The sequence below is a fragment of the Brachyhypopomus gauderio genome, unplaced genomic scaffold (assembly GCF_052324685.1).
Source record: "Brachyhypopomus gauderio isolate BG-103 unplaced genomic scaffold, BGAUD_0.2 sc46, whole genome shotgun sequence".
Taxonomy (NCBI): Eukaryota; Metazoa; Chordata; class Actinopteri; order Gymnotiformes; family Hypopomidae; genus Brachyhypopomus; species Brachyhypopomus gauderio.
In genome coordinates this window covers 2,363,672-2,391,227 of record NW_027506872.1, presented here as the reverse complement: position 1 = coordinate 2,391,227, position 27,556 = coordinate 2,363,672, and the positions used below count along the sequence as shown (strand labels likewise).

The window sequence follows — 27,556 nt, the reverse complement described above, 5'->3', positions numbered from 1 at the left end:
TAAATGTTTAAGTTCATTTATTTGCTTTATGCTTGTAATTAATTTACAAATGGCTTAAAAAATCAACAGTAATAACATATACAAGCAGGTCCAGTCATCTTCAGAACTTCACTGTAGTTCAGGAAGCTCAGTGGACACCTGTTAAAATAAACAAATGAAGGATCAGTCAAGGTGTTGGAGCTCTCAGGTAGAAAACAGCCAATCCTGTAATGTTACTGCCAGTCATGTGGGTCATGTTCACATACTGAAGTTGTCTGGCCCCCACTGCTATTACTGAGTCCACACACACACACACACACGAGACCTGGACTCAGGAGTGAACACAAGTCAAGCAGTTCTGACTCCTGATAGAAGAGTGAAGCCCTAGTACTAGCAACACACACCAGAGATTCTGAAAATACTGCTAAAAAATGAATGAAAATTAAACAAATGCAGAACTGTAGACACAAAGATAATTTACACAAAGATAATTCAGAAAATATCCAAGAAAAATGTGAATATATGAAACTGTATGTATATGTAAATAAAGAACACAAACTCACCAGCCCAAAGTCACCCACATACTTATATTTCATTTCATTGTATTGTTGTTTATTCTCCATGAACGTCAGCACAATACAATCACACACCACGTTCACCTTTGGAGAACCACAAAGGTCAGCGTTACAAAGGTCTTAGACTCAGTGTTCAAGTATCAATCATTTTGGTGTGCTGATCCAAGATCAGTTTCATATTCCATATAACTGGGGATAGGAAATTTTATATACATTTTTGTTACACAAAATCTGGTCCCAGAACAGTTCTGACAGCAATTGCCTCCATAATGGACAGAGCTATAAGAGAACAGTACCACAGCACAGTGGTTTCTGTTTTCCCCTCACTGCTTCCTGATTTGGGATCAGTCAAGGTACTACAGGGTTCTGATGGCAGCACTTACCAGCCCCAACAGACCCAAGCCAGCGCCTATGTTGAGCAAAGTCGGCACGATGTTGAATTTCCCCGCCTGTGATGGAAGACATGAACACACAGTCTGCCAGGTCCTGCACTCCCAGGCCTCGCCACCAGAGGTCCGACTCCCCGGAGTTTTAAACAGATCAGCTGTTTGCAATCAGGAGTGATGGACAGGCTATGTAAACCCGCACAGCCCCTTTCTCACTGCGAAGTATTGTCTTTCCACCAGTGTTTGCATACTGAGCGTTTACCCCTGATTTTCTGTCTGTCTGGATTGTCCTATATTTTTATTAAAACCTGCACATGGATCTAAATCAGCCTCATGAGTCTGTCCGATTACACAGACTCTTATGAGCAGACGGAGTCTGGAAAGTTTTTAAAGCATGCCGTGTTGTCATTGGATAAGTGTTTAGAATATCACTAAAGGATTGTGCACAAGTGATCAGTATGTTGTTAAAGGCACTGTTATTGGTGAAGTGAACATCATTAAAGAGAGGGATGTTGACGTGAGATTCACCTTTCCAAACACCATGATCTCGAAGCGGATGCCGTAGCCTTTGATCAAAGTTCTGGTCTCTTGGCCTACATCATTTTTGTAATATTTTGCAAACCTGTAGGTATTTCACATAAACAATAATTCAGAAATAAGTTTTTCTACTTTGTGGTTGTTTTTATTTTAAAAAATTACTGCAATTTCCCCCTGGGATAAATAAAGTATATCTGATCTGATCTGACAACACTTATTTGAATGACCAGCAGAGGGCACAACCTGATGTTGAATCCCGGGGTGACATTGTTCTCTGGGTCCTTGTTGTCGAGACGACGGAAGGTGTAGGCGGGCACGCACCAGCTCTCAGCCATATCCAGATTACAGTCCCAGCGAATCTGCACCCCCATCACACCACCCTGTGAAATACATAGAGACAAAGAACTGACCTGAGGTCAGGTTCTACAGCCATGTTTATGGCACCCCAAAGGACACCCAGTGACCAAAGCTGGCCTAAGGTCAGATTCTTTCTACCGATGGCCAAACCACACTCTGATGTAGAAAAACTACTGAACTGAGATCTGGAGCAGTTAACCACCAGGAAATACAAGTTTGCACTTAGAGCAGAAGAACCATCAAGCCACCAGTATCCAGCACAGAACAGCCCACTGAACAGCAGGACAGAGGACCACCACTGAATACTGAACAACACAAACACCACCACTGGACAGTTACAGAACATGTCTGGATGGGATAGAGGCTTTGTTCAAAACAAAATGGGCTGGGATGGTCAAAGTCCAAGTAAAATTTGTTTATATAGCGCGTTTTACAACACATGTTGTTACAAAGCAGCTTTATAATTGTATGGGTCCAGATCCCTAATGAGCAAGCCAGAGGCGAGGCAAAAACTCCCTATAATGGCGGGGATTAGGAAGAAATCTTGGGAGGACCAAGACTGAAAAGGGAACCCATCCTCCATTGGGCGGCCTGCTAGCAGAAGTCCGTATTTATAGTTCAAATATAGTTCTATAGTTGTAGTTATAGTTCTAATTCCAGGCCAAGTAGTCACAATCCCTTCAGTGCAGATAATGACCCTCAGTTAGGAATTAGCATCAGTGCTTCCTCTTGCAGCAATGGCACATCCAACCATGGCATCAGCACATCTACTGGCAAGCTAGACCATCCCCTAGGTGCTTGTATTAAATCGTCTTAGGTATAAGCATGCAACCAAGATATAAAATACAGGTTGTATGTGAACGTCAAGTTAAACAACCATTTTTTTAAACATACAATAGCTCACGTACCAGTGATTAGCATGTGGCTCCAGCAGGCTAATCTATAGCAGCATAACTAAAGGGAGGGGTTCAGAGGTGACCACAGGCATGAGCGCTCACTGAGACATTGCTTTCCACCCAAATCCTTGTCACAAGTAGAGTGATCCCATGACATGGCTGGATGACAGCATCAACATTTAAGATTACCAGAAGACTCAATGACTGGGGGCCCCCGAGCTCCACACCTTCACTTGTAGAATATTAACTGAAGGTTTGATTAAATAGGTAAGTCCTAGGACTTTGTCTTTCAAAGCTGACTTTTATTTTCAATTCTTACTATGCTCCAAACCTTCTGAACACATAAAGATCAGATTTTTATGTCAGTATCTCAGGGGTAGAGCTCTGAAATGGGCCCAGCATTATATTTCTCGGAAGAAAGCCCAAGGAGGAGATAACATTAGAGTAGTTCTTAGTAGGGGTGACCTGCAATAGTCGCTGATTCGACTATAGTCGACTATACCCCCTAGTCGACTATGAACGTCATAGTCGAATGTACCTTTTTAACTGCATGGGGGTGCCCAAGGATGATGCTAAGCATTAGTTGTTACATGAAATGTCTTTGTTTTCGTTATATATAGCCTTTTGTCAAATAAAATCATCCTAATTTCTTTTAATAAATATTTTAAAATGATGTTTGCGCATTAACAATAGGCATATTCCTTACTACACATTAATAAATCACACCCTGCAGTTGCACAATCCAAACGAGCGGAGCTGAACACGCTACAGGATACGCACGGCATCTGCCGAGATTATAACGGCTACTGAAAAACTTCAAAAGTATTTTGAAAAAGATAAAGATGAATCAAACAAAGTAAAGTGCAAGTCATGTCATTAACTTTCTTTCATTTCACACGACAACAACCAACATGGCATACCATTTAAAACGCGTAAGGCGAAAAAAACAGTTCAGCCGTTTGTCGTTTCGGTCGTGTCGTCGCGTCTTGTCTCGGCAAGTAAGCCTATAAACATTTTTTGTTGTTTGCTTTTTAAACCACGTTACTTGAACCTTTCCTTATATTTTTGCTGTTGTGTGGCATTTAAAAAAATATTTTCAGGTAGGCATATTTTATTTGACAGTTCGATATGCGCAATGTGCTCTGGCGGTTAATGTTCTCTAACGTTTCATTAAAAAATAAATAAGTAAATAAATAAAAGCTGAATAAAGCCAACCTACCGTGTTTATTCATTTATCTGAGTGTTTTAGGTTTTTACTTTGAAGAGGAAAAAAGTCCTGAATGAGAACGGGATCCCGTTTAAGGTGCTCTAAATAAAATTTTAAAAATTTAAAAACCTGATTCGACTATTAGTCGACTAAAGGGAAAAGCTGACGAATCATATTCGACTATGAAAATCCTTAGTTGAATACACCCCTAGTTCTTAGTACAATTGATGTTTTACTTCACCCCACTGTCTATACCTGAGGTAGAGTCCTGCACGGGTCCGATTTTTGAGACCCGTACCCACCCATATCCGCAGAGTACAGCACCCACCCGCCCGCGAACCCGTGGCTATTTCAAAGTTAAATCCGTACCCGCCCGGACCCGTTAATATTCTACCCATTACCCACCCGTGCCCGTGAAAAATCACACAAATTGAAAGTATTCCTATAGAGCACTTTATTTTTCAATGCGCCTCTAAAAAAATGTCAGTACAACACAAATTAAAATATAAGGTTGCTGTGCAGGAACAGTATGGCTATTCCTATCTAAAATTAGCAACTGCAAAACGAGAGGGAACAAATGCCAGTATAACAACTAAATAAAATCGCATAGGTTCACAAATCTATCCTAGGTTACTGTGCAGGAACAGTATATCGTCCACAGTCCCAGGTTTGAGCTGCGTTCTGCGCTCTTAGATCACAAATCCTAAACGCCAAGTTCTCTCTCGTCATTTTTCCTTGTTCTAGCACGGCCACCCATTTGCTTTGTAACCACCAAGCAAGCTACAATAAATGCCCGGTACTGCGTTATAACCAGCCTCTGCTCATGTTTCCGCTGGAAAAGAACCGAAGTTTGGGTATTACCCCAGAACAGGTGAAGAGTAAAGTTCAGCCCGCTCTGGCCAATGGAGCTACGGTATAAGTAAGCTCCCCTGAGCTTCGCCACCACCATCGGGAAGCGCTAATCAGGCAAAATGTAACACTATGTTCATTACGTAGCAAATAAAAGCCTACTAAAAATGACCACTTATTTAACTTACCCGCCCGCATACCCACCCGTATTTTAACTTACCCGCCCGCATACCCACCCGTAAAATTTCGGTATGTGTAAAACCCACCCGTTTCAGCATCTATTTGCCCGTACCCGCGGGTACCCGACCCGGTGCAGGACTCTAACCTGAGGAAGGACCTAGATGTTCATCCCTCTAAGCCAATCTTGCCTGTCCCTTTCACCAAGTAGGAAAGGCTATGCAGTTGCATGCACATATAGAAACTAGTGTTTCTCCTTTTGAGGCCCCTCTAGTTCCCAAAACTGAAACTGCAGTTACACCCAAGGACATTTCCTTAACAGAGGTTACTCAGCCTGCCTCAGCCGCTGCCCAAGTTGATTTTCGTGCTCCTCTATGTGCATTAATGACTGCGCAGTCTTTTCCAGGGACTCACTTGCGACCCGGACGGGGTCACACCCGTCTCCTGCCTCGGCGACCCGGACAGGGTCGTTGTCTCCCACTCTTATGACTTGGTGAGAGTCACCTGCCTTTCTTTATCCTGAGGTCCACTTGGGGCCTAGCCCTGTGAGCCTTTAGGGACCCTCACTTGATCTCATGGCCCAGAAACGGCCTGTTCTGGGGACGATAAGGCCTTTTCAAGAGGCTCCTCTGAGCCCAGGGACTTGGACGAACTGGTGTACCCCACAGACGGTTCAGTCTATTTCTGTGACTGCTCAGTCAACCAAGTTAAAGGAGATGTTTGGACTGATTGATCATATGGACCCTAAGAGTATGCCTATGCTCCTGGCCCCGGTTCCTGGATTTATATTGATTCCCGTGCCTGTTGTGTTAGCTCCTTTGTCTATGCCCATGGTTGAATCTTATGTACCCCGATCACCTTGTCTGTTCCCCGTATCATTGTCCATTTAATTCCTGTTCATTTATCTGTTGTTCTCAGAATTCTCACCACAGTGTTAATCTCATCTTCTCTTCTCAATCCTAGGTACTTTAGTTCACCTCTAGTGCATATGCCTATGCCTATGTCAGATCCTACACCCTCTATGTCTTGTTCCCCTGTTTCTGGTTCTCTTAGTCTTAGTCTTCTGATCCAGTTGGTTCTAGTTATGACGCGGTTCCTCGTCCTGTCTTTACTTTTTCCCCTCTTAGTTTGTTGGCTTGTTCTAATTTAGGTCCTGTCTGCCCCCCAGAGTCCTCTTTTGTCTGTTCTGGTCCTGTTCCCTCACCCCAACCTATTTCCTGCCCTCTTTTGTCCATCCCTGTTCCTCTTGCCCCGGTCTCAACAGTCAACCTGAACCTGGTTCGGGCTAGTACTGCCCCGTTCCCTGCTCTGTCCGCTGTTGCCGGGTCCATATCTGTTCTGGTGTGTGCTCTAGTTCCTCCTGTGGTCCCCTGTTCCTGATCTCTGCTACGTTAGGTCTAGGTCTTCGAGTCGTACCCCCTGCTATGCTGGGCCTTTTCACGCTCCTGTTCCTGTGTTCCTGGCCCTGTCCCTGTTACATGCCCCTTTAGATTGGATGTGTTTCCCTGTTAGGGGGTCTTAGTCTCCTTCCCTTAGTGGTTTTTGTGGAGTGGCACGCATTGAGGGGGGGGTACTGTAACGTCTGAGTGTGACTCAATACAACCAGGTTCTCTGCATCAGCTAACAAAAGTAAGTGTCTCAGCTTGATGATATTACATAAATGGAAAAAGGCAGCCATAGTAACATTGCATATATGTGTGTCAAATGAAAGATCCAAATAAATAGTGACACATAAGTAGGGCTGCCATGATTAGTCGATTAGTCACGATTATGTCGACTATTAAAATAGTCGACGACTAATTTAATAGTCGATGCGTCGTTTCGTTGTTTTTTTTTTCTTCGTTTTTCTCTTCAAACTGCTGTTTGCCTTTCTGTCCTTGACGCACATGCGCAGTAGTTGAAACCGTGGTAGGCAGAGGAAGACATCCCTGGATGTAATACAGACAGGCTCTGTATAATAGGCTCAGACATGGCTACCCGCCTACGGATATCAAAAGTGTGGGATCACTTTAAAAAAAACCAAAGAGAAACGCATGCAGTGCAATATCTGCAAAGCAGAACTTGCATTCCACGGTAGCACAACCGCTATGCATGAACATCTGAAATGGAAGCATGGTGTGGCTGACAGTGATGAAGAGGGATCATCATCATCTCTGTAAGATCTCGCTAACTAAATTGCTAGTTAGCTGCTAAAATTAGCGTAAACTGAGCGTTAACTTAATTTTTACAGCTATCAAGATGAATAATTACTAACATTAGCCTTAGCATGCTGTAACGAATCAAGGGGGCAGGTGTTACGCAAATGCAAGAAAGAGAATAATTTATTAAATAAAGCAGGCAACGGACCACACAAAGGAAAATAACTAGGTGAAGCGGTAAGTAAACTAAGGAGAACATGCAAAAGACAAAACAGAGAACCTACAAGAACAACTTAGTAAACAGAGTACAAACATGCCACGACAGACATCAACAAATACTGAAACACTAAAGCGCGAACTTGATTACACAAGACAGGAACACAGCACAAAAACACAGACCAACACACAGACGCATGAAACACAATCCCTAGAATCATTAACAACCCACGTAGAACTAGGACAAAATAAACAAGCGAACGCAGATACATACACGCAGGTAAACATACGAATCTAAAAGAAGGAGACACGCTACTACAAACAGAACCTACGGGGGAAACTAACAGAAGGGAAGAGGTGTACGAAGGAATAACTAAATACTTAAACAAAGAGAGACAAGACCAAAACAGGAAAGAGAAACCAGAACAAACCCAATAACCATGAGGGAGAAGTGAAGGGATGGCACAGCAAACACACAACAACCGACACGGGAGTGAAACACCATGGGGATTTTATACACAGAAAACAAGACGGTGAAACGAGACGCAGGTGGGGACATTGATGGCAGGGGCGTGGCAGACAGGAGGAGAACCATGGGGACAGGGAAACTAGGCGGGACCAGGGAGGAGGGAGGGGCTGGGCGTGACACACGCATTCATGTGTTTTCTGTAACGTTGGGGTGACCAAACGTCCGTATTTCCCGGGACATGTCCGTATTTCACGTCCTGTCCCGGGCGTCCCGGGTTTTTTTTTTTAAGTGAGGAAATGTCCTGGTTTTTAAATTACCTTCATCGGTAACGATTACGTGGGCCTATGTTAAGTGAGCGAATGCACACACACACACACACACACAAAGTGTCCTGGTTTTCCCAAATAAAAATATGGTCACCCTATGTAACGTTATAAAAGTGATGTGTTTGAATTGGAATGCTAATATTTTCTAACGTTACGTTTCAGTGCTAAAAAAGTACGTTCTTCAATGGACAGCTTTGTTACAAAGCCAGCGACATGCACAGCTCAGCAAGCAAATGTCCTGACTGAGTCCATACTTAACATGTGACGGATATGAGACCATTGTCCATGGTAGACGATGAAGGGTTTAAAAACATGATAAAACAGTTTAACCCGGATTACCATGAACACTACCTACCAGGCAGATCTCACTTCAACACATTGATGGAGAAGAAATATTTTGCAACTTTTGAAAAGGTCAGTTTCTCTCTCTCTAAATTTCAATTTCGTTTATTGGCATGAATGTATTAACACAATACTGCCAAAGCAACAACAATACAGTAAAATAAATAAATAAATAAATAATTTAATGAACAAGCAACATTCACACACATAAGAATTACAAGATCATAGATCTCTCTTTCTCTCTCTCTCTCTCTCTCTCTCTCACACACACACACACACACACGCAAGCAATTAAGAATATTACAAATTTCATGATGAAATAATATTAAGAGCTTGCTGACTGAGCAACTAATACATTAATTCTGGTTAAGTTATGTGACGTTTAAAAAAAAACAAAACATAGATGTTTAATGTTTGTTATTTAATCTACTTAACTAACTGGATTATTGAATTGGTAAATACATTTAATGGTTTATGCATAAACAAATACTGTTAAAAATGAAAAAGAAAATGTATATAATTTTCTTCATCATGCTTACTATTACAAATCATCTCATGTCTTTAAGGTAAAGGAGACCCTCAAGGGTGTCAAAGGTTTCCTCACGCTGACTGCTGATATGTGGACCAGTCGTGCAACAGAAGCTTACCTTGGTATGTCTTGCCATTTCCTGAGTGAAGATTGGAAGATGAAGACCATAAATCTTTCTACCATGCCTCTTGAGGGAGGCATACTGGTGCAAATATAATGACATGGATGGAAGAGATTTTAACAAAGTCTGACATATTGCCGACCAAAATAAAAGCAGTGGTGCACGACAGTGGTTCCAATATGGTGGCAGCAATGCAACTGCTTGAAGACAAACATGGATGGGCCTCTGTCCGCTGTGCTGGACACACACTCCAGCTTATAGTAAACACTGCTCTCAAAGAAACCGCCATCAGCAGAGCACTAGGTGCTGCTGGGCAGCTAGTGGAGCACTTTAAGAAAATGAGCTGGCTAGTACAAAGCTAAAGATGAAACAGGAGCAAATGAATGTTAAGCAAAATGCACTGATCCATGATGTCAGCACAAGATGGAATAGTACATTCCACATCAGGGGTCGGCAAACCGCCGCTCTAGAGCCGCATGCGGCTCTTTGGCGCTGCCCTAGCGGCTCCCTGGAGCTTTTTAAAAAATGTTTGAAAATGTAAAAAGATGGGGGAGAGATATATATTTTTTGTTTTAATATAGTTTTTGTAGGAGACAAACATGACATCAACATTCTTAACGTTTTCCAATGCTGTAAGAATGTGTAGAATAAATGAAATTAAATTTCAACATTTATGTCAACGAAGATTTGCACCATAGCCTGTGACACACGTTTCTATTAGCAGGGCGAGATGAGGCAGTTGGCTGTTGGAAACACACCGGCGCGTAACTTTGCACGCGCCGCGCTTCAGCGCAATGAACAGTCGTGTTTGCAGGGTTCATACACCTTTATAAGGTGGAATTAAAACATTTGTACGGCACATTCAAGGTCCATTTCAATAATTCCCAGCACGTTAAACTTAATTAAGTTAAATATTTATTAGTGGTGGCCCGTTATCGGCGTTAACAGTGTTCGTTAATTTGATACTCTTATCGGGCGATATAAACATTATCGCCGTTAATCTATTCTTAAAGTTGGGTTGGGAACTGGGTCAAAATGGGTAAGCAAACTATGATGACTTTCAACTTGATAGTTTAACTCGGCTGTATTCCTAACCAAATTGCACAGTAGGGGCGAGAACGAGTTTTCAAACCTGTGAATTACAAATTGTACGTGTGTTTACATGGATGCAGCCACGAAGTCGCCAGGTTTGCTTCATGGAAAATTCATTTTTAGGAAGCTTCCTAATGGAGACATTGACAAGACTAAAGTTGTTTGCACCTTATGCAACGTGGAATTAGTTTATTGGAGGAGTTCTACCAGTCTGGAGTACCATTTAAACGCAAAGCACCCGTTTGATGCTGCTGACGCTGGGTCAAGCACTGATGCAGCCCAGGGGAAGAGTCGCCCGCTGCCGAAAACAGGTTAAATGTACTAAATGTTGGCTTACATTTCAAATCTCATGTTTAGCTGAATAAACATGTTATCAACCCCTTTTAATGTACAGTATGTAGGCTAACAATTTCATGTTTAACTGAATGAATAAACCGTTGAACACGAGTAGCCTACATTTTATTGAGCATGTTTTTTTTCTTCAAGTATCAAAGTAGAACAGCTTTCTCAAGCAGTCATTGATGCATTTTGGAAACAGGAGATGAGCCCCGTCTAATGTATTAATGTATTCTGTATTAAGAACCCGTATCTCAAAGACTTTGTCAGGGTAGCACGCACATGAGCCATTTTAATCTAGATTAATTTCAAGATTTCAGTGAGATTAATTTAAATTAAAAAATAATAATCTATGCCCACCCCTAATATTTATACATATACTCGTAAAGATTTGAAATAATGCGCTTTTTCGTCACATTATTTACTGGTTGTTTTTTATTTTCAAAACGCCCAATCTTAACGTCTTCACATTCTCTCATGTTTTGTCCTGGAATTACAAGTGTCTCATATTTGTTAACGTAATACAAGAGAACTGTTCAGTCAGACAGATATTTGTTGTGAAACGAAGTAGTTACAATTTCAATAATTTTCAAGTACTTTGGCCTAAATTCCAGCACTTTTCAAACCTGAAACACAAAGCAACATTAAAATTTGTCAGGTAAATGTTCCTTCCCTGTTTTTGAGGGGTGTTTCTTTATAACTACCACATATCGTTACGAAGAACACTGCACAGAATGTGACGCGAGGTGTACGGAGTCGTGCGCTACGGTCAATCGCGAAAGTATCTTAATCTTAAAACTAAAATGTTGCCCTCCATGTATGAAGACACTAAATTTTGTAGGATATACTAAAAGAAATTTTGTAGGGTAGAGTTTAGTTTGTTAAGACTCTATTTGTTCTATTATTTTGTAAATTTAGAGAATCGTGACACCCCTACTACAGAATACACTGCAGGGAGAATAAACATTTAATCATGAATGCTCATTATGTATTTGTAGCTAACTTAGTCATTTTGATAGTAGGCTAATATAGATACATACATGTGTTGCCTTCATTATAAGGCTTATATAAGGCTTTACATTTTTTGCGGCTCCAGACATATTTGTTTTTTGTTTTTTTGGTCCAATATGGCTCTTTCAACATTTTGGGTTGCCGACCCCTGTTCCACATGATAGAGAGACTCCTTGAACAGCGCTGGCCTGTCACTGCCACTCTTTCAGATCCCGAGGTAACCCTGAAGGGGAAACACTACTTCGACTTGAAACCAGAGCAGTGGGTGCTGCTTGAAGAACTGAAGCAAGGGTTGGCACCTTTTGAGACTGCTACTGTTTACCTTAGTGGACAGCAGTACACAACCATTTCAGGTCTTCCACAGGTGGTCAAAGGGCTGAAACGGGCAGTACACCAATGCCAATTTGAGACAAGCTCAGGAAAACATTGCATTACCAATGTAGAAAAGGGGATAACAGAGATATGGGGGAGTCTTTCCACTATTTCAGCAGACAAAGAAAATCCAGTTATTATTGCAGCTGCGTTGGACCCCAGATACAGAAAGCTGAGGTTTTTGACTCCTGAAGATGGAATCAAACTGCAGGGGACTGTTGAAGTGCTTGCTGTCAAAGAAGCAAAAACAACTGGGACACAGGATGCAAAACTGCAGCGGGCCAATAGTTCAGATAGAAAGAGTGCTCTGGAAACCCTCCTTCAGTCTGATACAGACAGTCAAAACCCTCCTTCAGTCTGATACAGACAGTCAAAACCCTCCTTCAGTCTGATACAGACAGTCAAAGTGAAAATGAGGATAGAGAATCTGAGGAGTACCGAAATGTCCAAGTTGTGTTAAATGATGTTCGGCTGTACTTTGGAGAGACCCCACTCTCTAAAAAGAATGATCCTGTCCAATGGAGGAGTGAAAATGAGGGGCGTTTCCCCACGCTGTCAAAGCTATCTAAATCTTTTCTGTGCATCCCTGCAACCTCCACCCCATCAGAGCGGATCTTCTCTGCAGCAGGGAACATCTGCTCTCAAAAGAGAGCAAGCCTTTCTCCGAGTCATGTGGAAATGCTAACTTTCCTGGCTATGAACAAGAGCATTGTGCAAATTGGGATTGTATAGTCAAGTTCAATGCAGTTGTGAGCACTCAACACACAAGGCACTTTTGTTATATTTGGTCAGTGAGACCAAAACGTTTTTTTTGTTAATAATTTTTTGGTTTCAGGTACCTTAAAAGAAATAATATTAATGTATTTAATTTTGTGTTGTTTAAGCCTTATCCTTATTTGTTTACACTTTATGCTAAAATTATTTGTTGCAACAAGCTGCATATTTTATTAAAGGTTTAATGAACAATGGTCTTAATTGTTTTTATTTTTAGTTAGCATATAGCTGAAATCTAATGATGGTTATATAATAGCAGCTGCATTCTAGTGTGATAAGCTGTATGTTTTATGTTCAATTAACATATGATCCGATTAGTCGACTAATCATAAAAATTTGTCGGTGATTAGTCGACTATAAAAATAATCGTTTGTGGCAGCCCTACACATAAGCTTATTGCAGTAGATTTAGGTGTTAATTATTAGCGTAAATTATTAGCTGTGAAGACAGTCAAATGCGTGTTTTCCACTACGCCGGTTTTAAAAGTATTAGCGGCTCGCTAGGCTTGTAAACTAACCGCGCACCACGAAAATGTAGCAGTGTGTCGCCCCGTTTGTGCAGGTGAGCCCGCGGACCGGCTGGGGAGCCGCATGAAACCAGGCAAAGAGCCGCATGCGGGTTGGCCACCCCTGGCATATACAATGAGAATAATAATATGGGGCCCAATACAGATCCTTGTGGGACACCATATTTTACCTTTGTACGTTCTGAACATTTGTTGTTTACAAGTACAAATTGGTAATGATCTGTCAGGTAGGATCTTAACCAGGAGAGTGTTTGACCTTTTATGCCAATGAAGTAGAATGTTGTGATCAATCCAAAATGCATTTGCCATATTTTTCCAGTAAAAAAGATATCTGGATAATGTATTACCTCTGCAAAATATTCCGGTACATTACCAGAGCTATCTTTGTGGTGTACTGTATCCCGTTATGCAATGGTGGTGGGCAGAGTCTTTTTACATTCATGTGACCTTGTAGTATGGTTTGCGTTTGTCGCATACTGGACCCTATACCGCATACTACCACAGAGACCAGTATGCAGTATTTACTACATGATGTTGAACGTGCATGTTTCTTTGTGCTGGTGTAATTAGTAAAGCATGTTAAGGTTCACTTTTCTCTCCTACATGGACTGCCATGGTCTGGAAGTCCTCTCCTGCTTCAGCTGCGATGTCCCGTAGTCTGAAGATGGGGCAGTCTGGGTCCGTCACACGGTTGAACACACACTGTGACAGGTAGGAGTTGTTCACATGAGGCAGAATGTTCCGTCTGCAACACACACACACACACACACACACACACACACACACACACACACACACACACACACACAAACACACACACACAGGCAGCTGAGAATGTGCTGAGAGGTTTCCTGTGTAAGATCACAGGGCATATGCAGACATGGCTCACTTGTTGAAGCTGAATTTTGGGTAGCGAATGCTGTTCTTAATCAGGACTGTGAAGTTCTCCGCTTCAGCGAGCAGTGGGGGACTGAGGAGGAAACAAACAAACAAACGTGATGAGAAGAGTTAACAGTCAACACTGTGTGTGTGTGTGTGTGTGTGTGTGTGTGTGTGTGTGTGTGTGTGTGTGTGTGTGTGAGCCAGCAGTGCCATCTGTGTGCTGAGGCAGCAGACATTTACTCAGGTCGATCACCCTTTTTCTCCAGAGGGCACCAGGCGAGCACCTCACACGTTTTTTCTGACTCCGAGAAGTGGACACACCTGCCCGTCTGCACACCTGGAGAAGAGTCAGAGTGTCACAAGAATCCCCAAAGGAGAAGAGCAACACTTGGATCCAACAGCCGGCAGGGATCCCGAGGCCTCCCCCGTAGGTGTGAGTGGTCTGAGCCGGAACGTACCATTTTGGCGACTGTCATGGAGACCTCTCTTGCAGTCCTGGTCAGAGGAGCATGTGGAGCCAGGGCCTGGGTTCTGTTCAAAAAGAAACACCACACAGCTCAGATCTACAACATACATGCCTGTGGCAGACAGTGGTGGAGATTATGTGGTGATTGGCATGGCAAACAGAATAGTATGTTTACTTGCATGGATGAATAAATTATACCACATGCCCAATAAATACCTTAAACATATATATATATATATATATATATATATATATATATATATATATATATATATATATATATATATATATATATAATATATATATATATATATATATATATATATATATATATATATATATATATATATATATATATATATATATATATATCAATGATTATGTTTATGATGAAGGCAGCTTTATGCCTTTATATTGATTCAGATCCTTTACCTTCAAATTCAAAGGCTGTTTGTATAACAGCACTATAATTCTACTGACTGAGAGGCTTGGGCCTATGTGATCTTGTCCGAAATGTAAAATAATGTAAAATAAACACGGCACGCCACCAGTCTTGTGTCCATATTGATCTTAACACACACACACACACACACACACACACACACACCTCAACACAAAGACTAACACAGCCAAACACACACACCTTTGTCTCCACACTCACCTGAGCACATCGGGACTGTGTTTGGTTCGGTGTGATGTTCAGGTTGGTCAGCACAAAGAAGGAGTTTTCTTCCTGTGAGGAGCGCACAGAGTTACACTCTGGCACTGTCCATCAGCCTGTTGAAACCACGCCCACCATCACCTGACTACGAGGCAGGGACACACTTCATTTCTGCTCTTACCTGTGACTAGCCAGCCCAGCTAGCCAGACTTGAAACAGCATGCAAACACCAAAGACAGAACGACTGCATAAATCAACAAGACCGGCATACGCAGTAGCCCGTGACACAGCTCCCATAAATAAATATACATTTATATACGTTCTTTATTTACAGCAAAGGGTTTGCAAATGAGGAACTAACTGAATATCTGCTATACACAAACATATGAGTCAGCACACCCAGTCCAGATCCAGTCCAGACCAGTCCTGACCAGTCCAGACCCAGTCCAAACCCAGTTCTAACCAGTCCAGACCCAGTCCCGACCAGTCCTGACCCAGTCCAGACCCAGTCCCGACCCAGTCCCGACCCAGTCCAGACCAGTCCACACCCAGTCTTGACCAGTCCAGACCCAGTTCTGACCAGTCTAGACCCAGTTCTGACCCAGTCCTGACCCAGTCCACCAGCAGAGATGTGAATAGTAGTTTGTACTGATACATTAAATGAACTGAACTTCCCTGCCCATTAATGCTATAAGACTCTGTAGTGAGAGTGGAGAGACAGGGACAGGACAGCCAGGGACAGGACAGTCACATGGGGCTGTGTTTGAAGAGAAGTCGTGTCCTACCCTAAAACACCCCAACCACTCTTGAACCTAACACCACCCAGAGCCAGCCATGTTCAGCATTTTAGACAGAGCTTCAGTGTTCAGAGGACAACCTCATCTGCTGAGACTGTGTGAGTCTACTGTGTTCTCCTGCTGAACACACTAGCTGTGTGTGTGTGTGTTTGTGTGTGTGTGGGAGGTGGGGGGGTGGGGTGACAGGGGCAGTGGAGCAAGGCCTCAGGGTAGCGTCATCTGCCCTGTACCTTTGTCTCCGTGTGGTGGGAGGCTACCTGAGGGGGGATTACGTAGTCAGCCACGTCCCAGATGCGCAAACCCAGGTCGGAGGTGTTGGTCAAGGCGATGCCCTTCACCTTGGTGGTCACTGAGCTGATGACTGTGTCTGTGTCCTGGTAGCCCTTCTTCAGAACACACACATACCTGTGCAGGTGAGCATCTGATGAGTTACTGGACTCACACCCTTCAACATCCTCCACTGACACCACTATTTTTATTTCAAATTCAAAAACAGAATCTTAGAGCATGGAAAACATTGATGATAAAGTGTGAACTGTTGAATATAATAACAAAATGCCTCAGTTTCTATTTTTAATAAAAATTAAATAAAAACCTAATTAATTTATCGAGAAATATGAACAATAGTTTAGACAAATCACTTTAAGTTGTTGACGGGGCGCCATTCGCGCAGTCGCGCGCTACGGTCACTCGCGAAAGTATAATACATTAATATAATAATTTATTAAATATATTAACATTTATTTTTTAGCGACCCTTTTTTTTGCTCGCGACCCATCCCATTCAAACCCATAGTTTGAAAAACCCTGCTTTATAGTATGATCTGGGTATAAGCCCCCACCTTTGCTACTCTACAATGGAATCTTCCTGTCCGAAAACTTGTCTGCCTATTTCTCAAAATAGATTACACGTCAGCCACTCTGCCCCCAGTGAACTTGTTCTGACCTTTTTACTGTTTTGCACTTGCTCTCTGCTGACAACCTGTTTTCAACTTAAAACATATTCTTTGATCTTGCACAGGTGTTAACACATTCTGTGGAACATCCTCTTTTTCTATCTTGCAGAGAGCACACTGATATGCTGCTTAACCTCTGTAATCCACCCCTAAAATTATGAATATAATTTTGTAGCTTAATGCACCTTATGCAGCATTCATATCTAGCTTTTGTAATAACAAGGGTGACCTGCAATAGTCGCTGATTCGACTACAGTCGACTATACCTGTGGAAAACTCCCTGCTGGAGTCAGCGTTGTGACGTCAGCAACGTCAGCTGTGACGCACCACGCATTCGCGTGCTTTTCACGACTTTAACTTTCAGTGTGCTTCGCTAGCAGACACTTGCTGTGTTGCTCCAGCGTCTTGTTGAAATATTATGTTCTTTTGCATATGTTCAATTTGCAGAGACCACACACACACACACACACACACACAAACCAGCACTCACACACTGTAATGCTTGGAAATCAATAAACCTCTCAATAAGTTATCACCTGAAGTTGCAGCTGTTCTCTGACCGGAGCACATAGCTAGTTGCCCCCCCCCCACAGACCATCAAAGTACACGTCCGACACAAACGGTCCTTCGAGCCGGATTGCTCTGCCCACGGCGCTATGGTGACCTACCAAGGTGATGACAGAGAGAAAGACGCCCAAGACCGTCCCCAGAGGGTGAGACAGCTCCCACGGCATCTTGGGGACTACGAACTCAGTTTCCCAGCCAAACAGCTGCCTCCCTTTGCGCGACACCTCCAGCCATCGGTCAATACCAGTGCACACCCCCACCCGCTACACTACTGCAGCCGGGGAAGAACCCCTACAGCAGCCAGTGTCACTGAGTGGTTCTCCGTCATGACAGCCCGGCTTTCTGCCTCAAACTGGAGAGCTACGTGCACAAGACCAAGCCATGCTTACCCAGCCAGTCCACCAGGCCTCGGCACAAGTGCCCATGGAGGATGGATGGATCTCCCACCTCAACTCTGCACTTCATACCCCACATCGACAGGATGGACGTCCACCATGGCCTGCGCCACAGCCCATTATGCCTCAGGCTCTGCCAGCACAGTCAGTGAACCATCCACTTCCTGTCCCACCGCGTGATCCTATTCCTCGACCTACTCAGCATTCACTTCCTCCATCAACACAATATCAGTCTTGCCCTCAGTACCCTGCCTATCCTCCTGAAGTTTACACATCCGGAGGGTACTACACTTATTATACATCATTCCCGCCAGCTACTCACATGTTTCGGATGCCACCACCAACACCCTACAGGCAACCTGTCCCACCACGGGGCCCAACAGCTCCGGGTATCCTGGAAATGGCAATTGCTTCTTCCTACGGCATTCCAAAGCCCAAGCTTAGCCCGTTCAGCTCTGGCAAGGAGAGTGACTTCATCATGATGAAGAAAGGCCTGGACAGTGTGTTATGTCCACACAAACACTTAACCGAGGACTACAAGTACCAAGTACTTCTTGACCTTCTCAAACTGCCAAATCAGGAGGCCAAGAGGTATGTTAACGACCCAACACCATACAGTAGCGCCTTGCATGCCCTCGAACAACGCTATGGTCAGCCGCGCCAGCTTGTCCAAGGAGAGCTGAAAGCTATCCTGAACTGTCCCCCTATCAGGCCTGGTGACGCACAGGCCTTAGAGGACTTCTCATCTGCTGTTAGCACTTTAGTAGGACTGCTGAGCACTATTGATGGTCCCTCTCGAGCTGAGCTGAGATGTGGCTCTCACGTGGACACGCTGCTAAGTAAGCTACCCGCCACGTACAGAGACCGGTTTGCTGAGCACTGCATATCCAAGGGGATCATCTGCCGTGGCAGTGATCGGACATACACACTTCCAGATTTTGCACATTGGCTGGAATGCAAGGCTCAAGCTATACAGGTGGCAAGACGTGCTACTGAAGCCTCCAAACCTGAAGTCACGCAGCCCAAATGCAAGAACAAGACTGCCAAGCCCCAGTAGTCTAAGTCCGCCACTATCTACGTGACTAACCAACCTGAGAGCTCAGAGTCACCACAAAGTTCTGTCACCTCTACAGTCAGTTCCAACCCCGGTCAGGCTTCCAAGAAGCGAGAGCATTTTAAGCCTTATTGCCCCTACTGTTCAAATCAAGAACACTACCTCAGTGCTTGTACAGAGTTTGCCAAACTCAGTACAGCTGAGAAAGGTGCTTGGATCAAGGAGAAGAGTAAATGCTTGCGATGTGGGCATGGACATAAGCCGGAGAGCTGCACCTTGAAGAAGCCATGCTCCACCTGCAACAAGCAACACCTTCTTGTCCTGCACGAAGTGGCAACCAAAGCCTGCCAGACCCCCTTCATGAGTACTGCATCCTCCAGTGTATGTAAGCCAGTCCAGTCACTCCAGGTGCGTCATGGTAAAGGTTGTTCCTATTCAGCTGCACAGCGGAGACAAGACACTGGATACTTACGCCGTACTGGATGATGGCTCTGAAAGAACCATTCTTCTTCCCGCCGCTGCCAGGCATCTTGGTCTGCAAAGGGAGGATGAAGTTCTGCCACTCCGCACTATCAGACAAGATGTGGTGAAGCTTAATGGAGCATCAGTGTCATTTGAGGTATGCAATCCCAACGACACTCGGGTGAAATACGCCATCAATCACGCCTTTACTGCAGAAGAGCACAGTCTCGCAGAGCAGTCCTGCCCTGCAGAGAGGCTCAAGAAGAGGTTCGACTACCTCCGTGGGGTTCCAGTGCGAGGCTTCAGCGTAGTCCAGCCTTTGCTCCTCATTGGTTCCAATCACCCACACCTGATCACTCCTGTACGTCCAGTACTGAGAGGACCTCAAGGCAGTCCAGTCGCTGTGTGTACCTTACTGGGATGGACCATACAGGGACCTACCAACTTCCTACAAACCCCCTCCAAGGAAACGTCATGTCTCTATGCAGCGTTCCACTCTCCTAATCGAGACCTACTCAGGCATGTTGAGATACCATTCCGGTCTGAGAAGGAGGCAGCACGCTCCAAGCAAGATCAGCTAGCTGTCAATACACTTGACCAGTGAACTGTCAACTGATGACCTACCCAAAGACTCAATTCACCCCATTGTCCTTGCACCAGATCACCCCATCACGCAACTCCTGGTGAAGGACTACAATGACCATCTCCTACATGCCGGGCCGGAGAGAGTCTTCGCAGAGATCAGGAGAGCATACTGGATCCTTAGAGATTGTCAAGCCATCAGGAAGCACCAGCGACACTGCGTCGAGTGTCGCAGATGGCAAAGCAAGCCTACGACCCCCAAGATGGCTGACCTACCTGCTGCGCGCCTCCGACTCAATAAGCCTCCATTGTGGTCCACCGGAGTGGATTGCTTCGGCCCGTACACCGTCAAGATAGGACGGTGGCAAGAGAAACATTGGGGCATCATTTTCAAATGTCTCACATCCCGTTGCGTCCATCTCGTCCTGATGCCAAGTATGGACACGGACTCCTTTCTCCTTGCCCTCCGCCGCTTCATAGCGTGCAGGGGCAAGCCCTATGAGATACTCTGCGACAGAGGCACCAATTTCTGTGGTGGCGAGAAGGAGCTCCAGCAAGCTTTCGAAGCACTTGAGCCATCGCTCAAGGAACAGCTGGCCAAACAGTGCATCCTGTTCAGATTCAACCCCCCTCTTGCTCCACACTTTGGGGGAGCGTGGGAGAGGGAGATTAGATCAGTGAAGGCCTCCCTCCAGACTGTCTTAAAGGACCAAGTCCTCCCAGAGGAAGTCCTAATGATTGTGCTCATAGAAATCAAGGGCATCCTTAATTCTAAGCCCCTCAGCTACGCATCCTCTGACTTGGCCGATCTTGACCCGATTACCCCTAATCTCCTCCTCATGGGGCGGCGAGACACTTCACTGCCCCAGGCAGTCTACAGCTCCAGTGACCTGCTGGGACGACGCAGATGGCGACACAGTCAGGTGCTTGCCGACCACTTCTGGGGTCAGTTCACCCTACCTAGTCTACAGCCCCGCCAGAAGTGGAGAACTGCTACACCAGACATAGCAGTAGGCGCCGTCGTCATGGTGCTCGACCCACAGCTCCCGAGAGTGCTGTGGCCCATTGGGCGCATCACCCGTATCATCCTCAGCGATGACGGTAAAGTCTGCGCTGCAGAGGTGGACATCAAGGGCCAAACCTCTACACCTGTCCTGTCACCAAGCTGGTCGAGCTGCCGGAGATGCCTGACGATAGTAAACCCAGCGCACGCTAATCCAGCAGAGACTTTCCTCTTCTACGTATGCGCTCTACAAATCCAGGGGCGGCTGTGGAAAACTCCTTGCTGGAGTCAGAGTTGTGATGTCAGCGACATCAGCTGTGACGCACCACGCATTTGCGTGCTTTTCACGACTTTAACTTTCAGTGTGCTTCGCTAGCAGACACTTGTTGTGTTGCTCCAGCATCTTGTTGAAATGTTATGCTCTTTGTGTGCACGTGTGCGTTGATGATAATGTAAGTACATCATTTCTACTTGTAATTATGTTGTATTTCATCCACTTGTGTTTGTTATATGCTGTTTAGTCCGGTAACCGTGTAACTTTGGTTTTACCGTGAGCTCCAGTACATTTCAATGGGAAATTCTTGTTTCTAAATGCCTTGCTATCCCTTGGTTTAAAATCACATAAATAGGTGGCTTTGGGATTGCTTTAGTAGTATTTTCGATCTGTAGTGTTATTTCCACCGTTCTGGGATTGTTTGAGAAATTATTTAGCTCTCAAACGTTACGTTGCCATGTCTACGGCGCCACGAATTTGTTCACGTGAACAGTCGTCTTTCTAGACTTTACGGAAGTGAATACCGCTTCTGCCATTTGCAGTAATTTGGTTTCCTTGACACATTAATGTTACTTCGGTGCAATTATGTTATTATGTATATATTGTTAATGTAACTTAATGTGTATTTTGATATTATTACTGTATATTCTGCATAATTTAGTATAATGTAGAATTTGGTTTATACAGTTCCTAATTCCTCCTTTTCTGCATATGTTCAATTTGCAGAGACCACACACATACACACAAACCAACACGCACACGCTGTAATGCTTAGAAATCAATAAACCTCTCAATAAGTTATCACCAGAAGTTGCAGCTGTTCTCTGACCGGAGCACATGGTCCGTGGGTGGGGCAACTAGCCATCAACGTACACATCCACACAATACCCCCTAGAGTCCTGCACCAGATCGGGTAACCGCGGGTACCCGCGGGTACAGGCAAATAGATGCTGAAACGGGTGGGTTTTACACATATCGTAAATTTTACGGGTGGGTATGCGGGCGGGTAAGTTAAATACAGGTGGGAATGCGGGCGGGTAAGTTAAATACGGGTGAGCCAAACGAGGATGAAGTTTCAGCATACATCGAACTCAGGCCACCTAAGGACGAATCGTTCGATGTTCTTTTGTGGTAGAAAGAACACCAAGACGATTTCCCCAACCTGGCAACAATTGCCCAAAGTGTCCTCTCAATCCTGCATCCAGCGCTGCGAGTGAGAGAGATTTTTTTTTGCATTGTGTTATGGCACCGGTTCGCTACATAAATTGTGCAGCCGATCCCAGCACACACCCCCGCGCACGCAACCACTCCCACAGTCACAATCACCATCATACTGAGCACCTGTTTCTTGTTTACTTTGCTCTTCTTAAGCCCGCAGGTCGTCTGGTCCAGTGCTGCACATTGCCGATACATGAGTGTCTCTGGTCTCTGCGTGTCAGTCACTGCGTTCCCTACCTGCGTGCGCTACAAGCTTTACTTTGCATCACTTGCAGTGTATGCGTTACGCGCCTTACTAGTGTGTGCTACGAGCTTTACCTTGCATCACTTATAGTGTGTGCGCTAAGAGCTTTACTGGTGTGCGCTACGAGCTTTACCTTGCATCTCTTGCAGTGTGCGCTAAGAGCTTTACTGGTTTGGTTGCCATGGACAATAAACATCCTTCTGTTCAACCACCATCTCCGGCTGCCTCTGTCCCGACGCCTCCGGCGTCACAATAACATAAATTATATATTGTATTATACTCCGTTATTGTATTATAAGCCCTTATAGTTTTAGATAAATTTAAGTTCATTTTTTCTTACTGTAATTTACATCTTGGGAGGGCTTATACCTATTCAGGTTGCTACGGTAATAAGTGCAATTTCCCACCTGGGATCAATAAAGTATTTCTGATTCTGATTCTAAATACTGTTCCTGCACAGCAACCTTAGATTTTATTTTGTGTTGAACTGACATTTTTCAGAGGCACATTTAAAAATAAAGTGCTCTATAGGAATACTTTCGATTTGTGTGATTTTTCACGGGCACGGATGGGTAACGGGTAGAATATTAACGGGTCCGGGCGGGTACGTATTTAACTTTGAAATAGCCACGGGTTCGCGGGTGGGTGGGTGCTGTACTCTGCGGATATGGGTGGGTGCGGGTCTCAAAAAACGACCCGTGAAGGTCTCTGGCTGCATCTCAATTCAGGGGCTGCAGCCTACGTAGACCGCGTAGACCGCAGCCCACGGTGGCTACACACTTCGAAGGCCGGGTAGGCTGCATCTCACGGCTGTTAAATGAGACAGTCTAGTCTTCGCAAGACGTATGTATTGCGTGACCACACTCTGCCCCGTTACATACGTTACATACGTGTTAGCGAGCTGTCCGACAAATATCACATCACCCACAAATGCCTAAAAGAAAATGCGTTGAACATGTATTCACATGTTTGGCGGGAAGTATAACTTCATAACAAAATTCAATGTATTTTTATAAACGTTACTCTTTAGTAAATACTCAAAGCACATGTTTACCTGCAATATCATTAATAACTGGCATGTTATTTAGCATCTCACTGCAGTATAAATGTCCATATTTTAAAAATACCGACATTTAAAAACGAATTCTTCGGCCCGTACACTAGACTCCGCCTGTTTATAGGCCCTTTTCACACTTCCGCATTTTTTCTTCCGGAAGCTCTCGTTGCAGGGTAAAGTTACTTCCGTTACACATTAAACAATGGCTGAGTCCAATAACAAGAGCTTTTGCAGTGCACCAGGGTGCTCGATCTCGAAGCAAAAACAGTCGTATCTCAGTTTCTACGGTTTTCCGGCTGACGACGAGCAGAAAAGAAAATGGGTTTGTGCAATTAGGAGGGATGAAGGGGAAAACTTTGTGATACGGAGGGGAAGTACCTTTGTGTGTAGCCAGCATTTCACTGCTGCAGAATACATAGCCGGAAGCTCGCGGCTAAAAGTTGGTGCTGTTCCCTGTTACTGTTCCCAGTACTGTTACTGTCCCCAGTACTGTTACTGTTCCCAGCCGGTTTCAGTGGAACAGTTGCTGTCCGCGTTTGAAAGATCAAGCTCTCGGCTGGGAGTACACATACGTCCGCTAGCATCTAGCTGTGACCCGCTAGCATCTAGCCCCGGTTCGCTAGCTTCTAGCCCCGGTTCGCTAGCTTTTAGCCCCGGTTCGCTAGCTTCTAGCTCCGGTTCGCTAGCTTCTAGCCCCGGTTCGCTACCTTCTAGCTCCGGTTCGCTAGCTTCTAGCTCCGGTTCGCTAGCTTCTAGCCCCGGTTCGCTAGCTTCTAGCCCCGGTTCGCTAGCATCTAGCCCCGGTTTGCTAGCTTCTAGCCGTGATCCGATAGCATCTAGCTAGAAAAGAGCAAGCTCTCGGCTGGCAGTACACCACAAACGTCTACTAGTCGAGAGCTTGCTCTTTCAAATGCGGACAGCAACTGTTCCACTGAAACCGGCTCTGAAACTAGCTCTGCTAGCATCCAGCTCTGACCATCACTTTGCTGTCGACTATATTGGACACTGAATAAACAATAACACGTAATAACTTGGTGTGTGTCATGTACTTTATTGATACTGATGTAAACCAAACAATCAATATTAATATAGACTGTTTTACCACTCCGTAGGATGACTAATGGAACCAGCTATACGTTAAATAATAGTTAGTTACATAGCTAGTGCTAGCTGGTGTTAGCTTACCCTGGTATAAGTGAATAAATTATTCTACAAACAATTTGTAGCCTCTATTTAACTTGGAACCGTTTGTTGTTGAATGTTCTTCAACGATACTGGAAACGTATTTAAAATTCAGTCTCGGTAGTGACGACAGGGATGAAGTAAACACACGCTCCATGCTGAGGTGAATTGACAACAACTATCTTCTGCGAATACCGGAACTTGTTTTACCCGGCGGTGACGTATTTCCGCTTTGTTGTGAAAAGCGCCTATTGTTCATAGAGCAATGAATCCTGGGATATGGTGGGACGCGAAGGATACTCAGATGCGTCCTTCGTTTTCGGAGTTTTGAAGGCTACATTCGTCGGCCGCATAAGAAGGAGCCCACGAATTGGGACAGCCTCGTCGCGGCGCAGTGACGTAACCGGCCTACAAATGCGCACTTCGTGGGCTGCATCCCCTGAATTGAGATACACCTTCTGATACCCCCTAGTCGACTATGAACGTCATAGTCAAATGTACCATTCTAACTGCATGGGGGTGCCCAAGGATGCTGCTAAGCATTAGTTGTTACATGAAATGTCTTTGTTTTCGTTATATATAGCCTTTTGTCAAATAAAATCATCCTAATTTCTGTTAATACATATTTTTAAATGATGTGTGTGCATTAACAATAGGCATATTCCTTACTACACATTAATAAATCACACCCTGCAGTTGCACAATCCAAACGGGCGGAGCTGAACACGCTACAGAATAGTCAGCATCTGCCGAGATTATAGTGGCTACTAAAAAAAACTTCAAAAGTGTGGGAGTATTTTTAAAAAGATAAAGATGAATCAAACAAAGTAAAGTGCAAGTTATGTCATCAACGTCTTTCATTTCGCACAACAACAACCAACATGGCATACCATTTAAAACGGGTAAGTCGGAAAAAAAAAACCAGTTCTGCCTTTTGTCGTTTCAGTTGTGTCGTGTTGTGTGGCAATTTTTCTTATATTTTCAGGCAGGCATATTTTATTTAAAATATTTTTGACATTTTGCATAGAGTTTTTGAGTTTTTTTGTTAATGTTCTCTAACGTTTCATTAAAAAATAAATAAGTAAATAAATAAAAGCTTAATAAAGCCAGCCTACCATGTTTATTCATCTGAGTGCTTTAGGTTTTTACTTTGAAGTGGGAAAAGTCCTGAATGAGAACGGGATCCCGTTTAAAGTGCTCTAGATTAAAAAAAAAAAAACGATTCGACTCGACTAAAGGCAAAATCTGACGAATCAGATTTGACTATGAAAATCTTTAGTTGAAAACACCTCTACTGGTAAGTAAAATATATTGTTGCTAATGTTACTGCTAAGCAAAAATCCATTATCTCAACACTTTCTAGAAGGTACTTACCCTATGATGTACGCTATAACCAGTGCCTGACACAGTCGGTAGAGTGTCCCCACCGACTTACTCCGGATCACCAGCACTTTCGCCGTTGAGTAGTCGAAGAAACATTGAATAACAGAAACGTAACAACTTTTTTTGAAAGTCATTGTCTCTGCAGGTTTGAATCTGTGGCGGCTGGTGCTAAAAGTTAAAACAAACTGAACAATCAAAACTCATACAAAGATACTGTAATTGTACAGTCTGACCCCTCCCTTCGGGTGTGTATGTGTAGTCGCCGTATGGTTATGTCCATATAGCTATTTTTTTTAGTTGTGGTTACGTGTGCTGGTGTTCGTTTGGGGGTTCAGTCCCTGTTTGACATGCGGCAGCAGGGAGTGGCGCGTAGTGCCACTCGATTGTGGTATCTGGGTCATTATCATTATAAAGTGCCTTTGAGACATTGTAATTTCGATAAGAAAAAGGTAAGATTTCCCCTTTCATTTTATAATCATGTTATTAAGCTGCCCCTTGAGTGTTAAAAATACATATTGGTCAAGCTTAAACACTTTTTATAAATTAAATACAGAATGTCAAAATATGGGCATATTGCAAAATATGTCCACCCTGTCAGGGACAAATGTAAGCTTCAGCTATATGTTTTTTATTAAATAATTATAATAAAACATACCTTTTCAGAAAGGTCTTGTGTCCCCTTCTAGTTAATACATTTCAGATAATGGGAAAATTCTTTGGGAAATACTAAAATTAGAATAAAATTACAGCTCATCTACAGCGATGGCCATAGGTCTTCATTGTTTTTAAAATAAAATGACAAAAACAAATGTAACTAGCAAAACTTTTTAATGGTTTTGTTTGGTCATCATTTGGACATCAGGAAATCACACACAGGGTTACTTTATATTCAATACATATTTAGTTTTTTTCATTAAACTTAAATTTGACAGGGTGGACATCAGCACGATAGGGTGGAAAATTACATGACAGGGTGGACAAATGCAATTCATTAAGTACAGAAAAACATTAAAAAGGATGAGTTAGGTATAAACTGTACTCAGTTAATTCATACACCAACATCAGAACACATATGCTTCTCAACAGAACATCAAAACAGAACATCAAAAAACATCTAGCGTAGGCCTACTCAACAGGATTGCCTCCAATTCAGCGATCT

At 43.8% G+C, this 27,556-nt stretch overlaps 1 protein-coding gene across 2 annotated transcripts; it reads right to left on the bottom strand.

Annotated features, from left to right (window-relative positions):
• Positions 1 to 26,737, bottom strand: LOC143487080 (P2X purinoceptor 4a-like). Of its 2 annotated transcripts, XM_076986395.1 has the most exons (12): positions 26,389 to 26,735; positions 16,279 to 16,426; positions 15,225 to 15,296; positions 14,556 to 14,628; positions 14,338 to 14,434; positions 14,105 to 14,185; positions 13,819 to 13,960; positions 1,721 to 1,857; positions 1,469 to 1,562; positions 938 to 1,003; positions 543 to 638; positions 1 to 138 (listed from the first exon to the last, which is right to left on the bottom strand). In XM_076986395.1, exons 1-12 carry the CDS (start codon positions 26,529 to 26,531, stop codon positions 109 to 111), a joined length of 1,179 nt encoding a protein of 392 aa, XP_076842510.1. In that variant the 5' UTR covers positions 26,532 to 26,735; the 3' UTR covers positions 1 to 108. The 2 variants fall into 2 exon arrangements, with proteins under 2 accessions (XP_076842510.1, XP_076842509.1); XM_076986394.1 differs by lacking the exon at positions 1 to 138 and having other exon boundaries at positions 153 to 638; positions 26,389 to 26,737.
• Between the last annotated feature and the right edge of the window lie 819 nt (positions 26,738 to 27,556).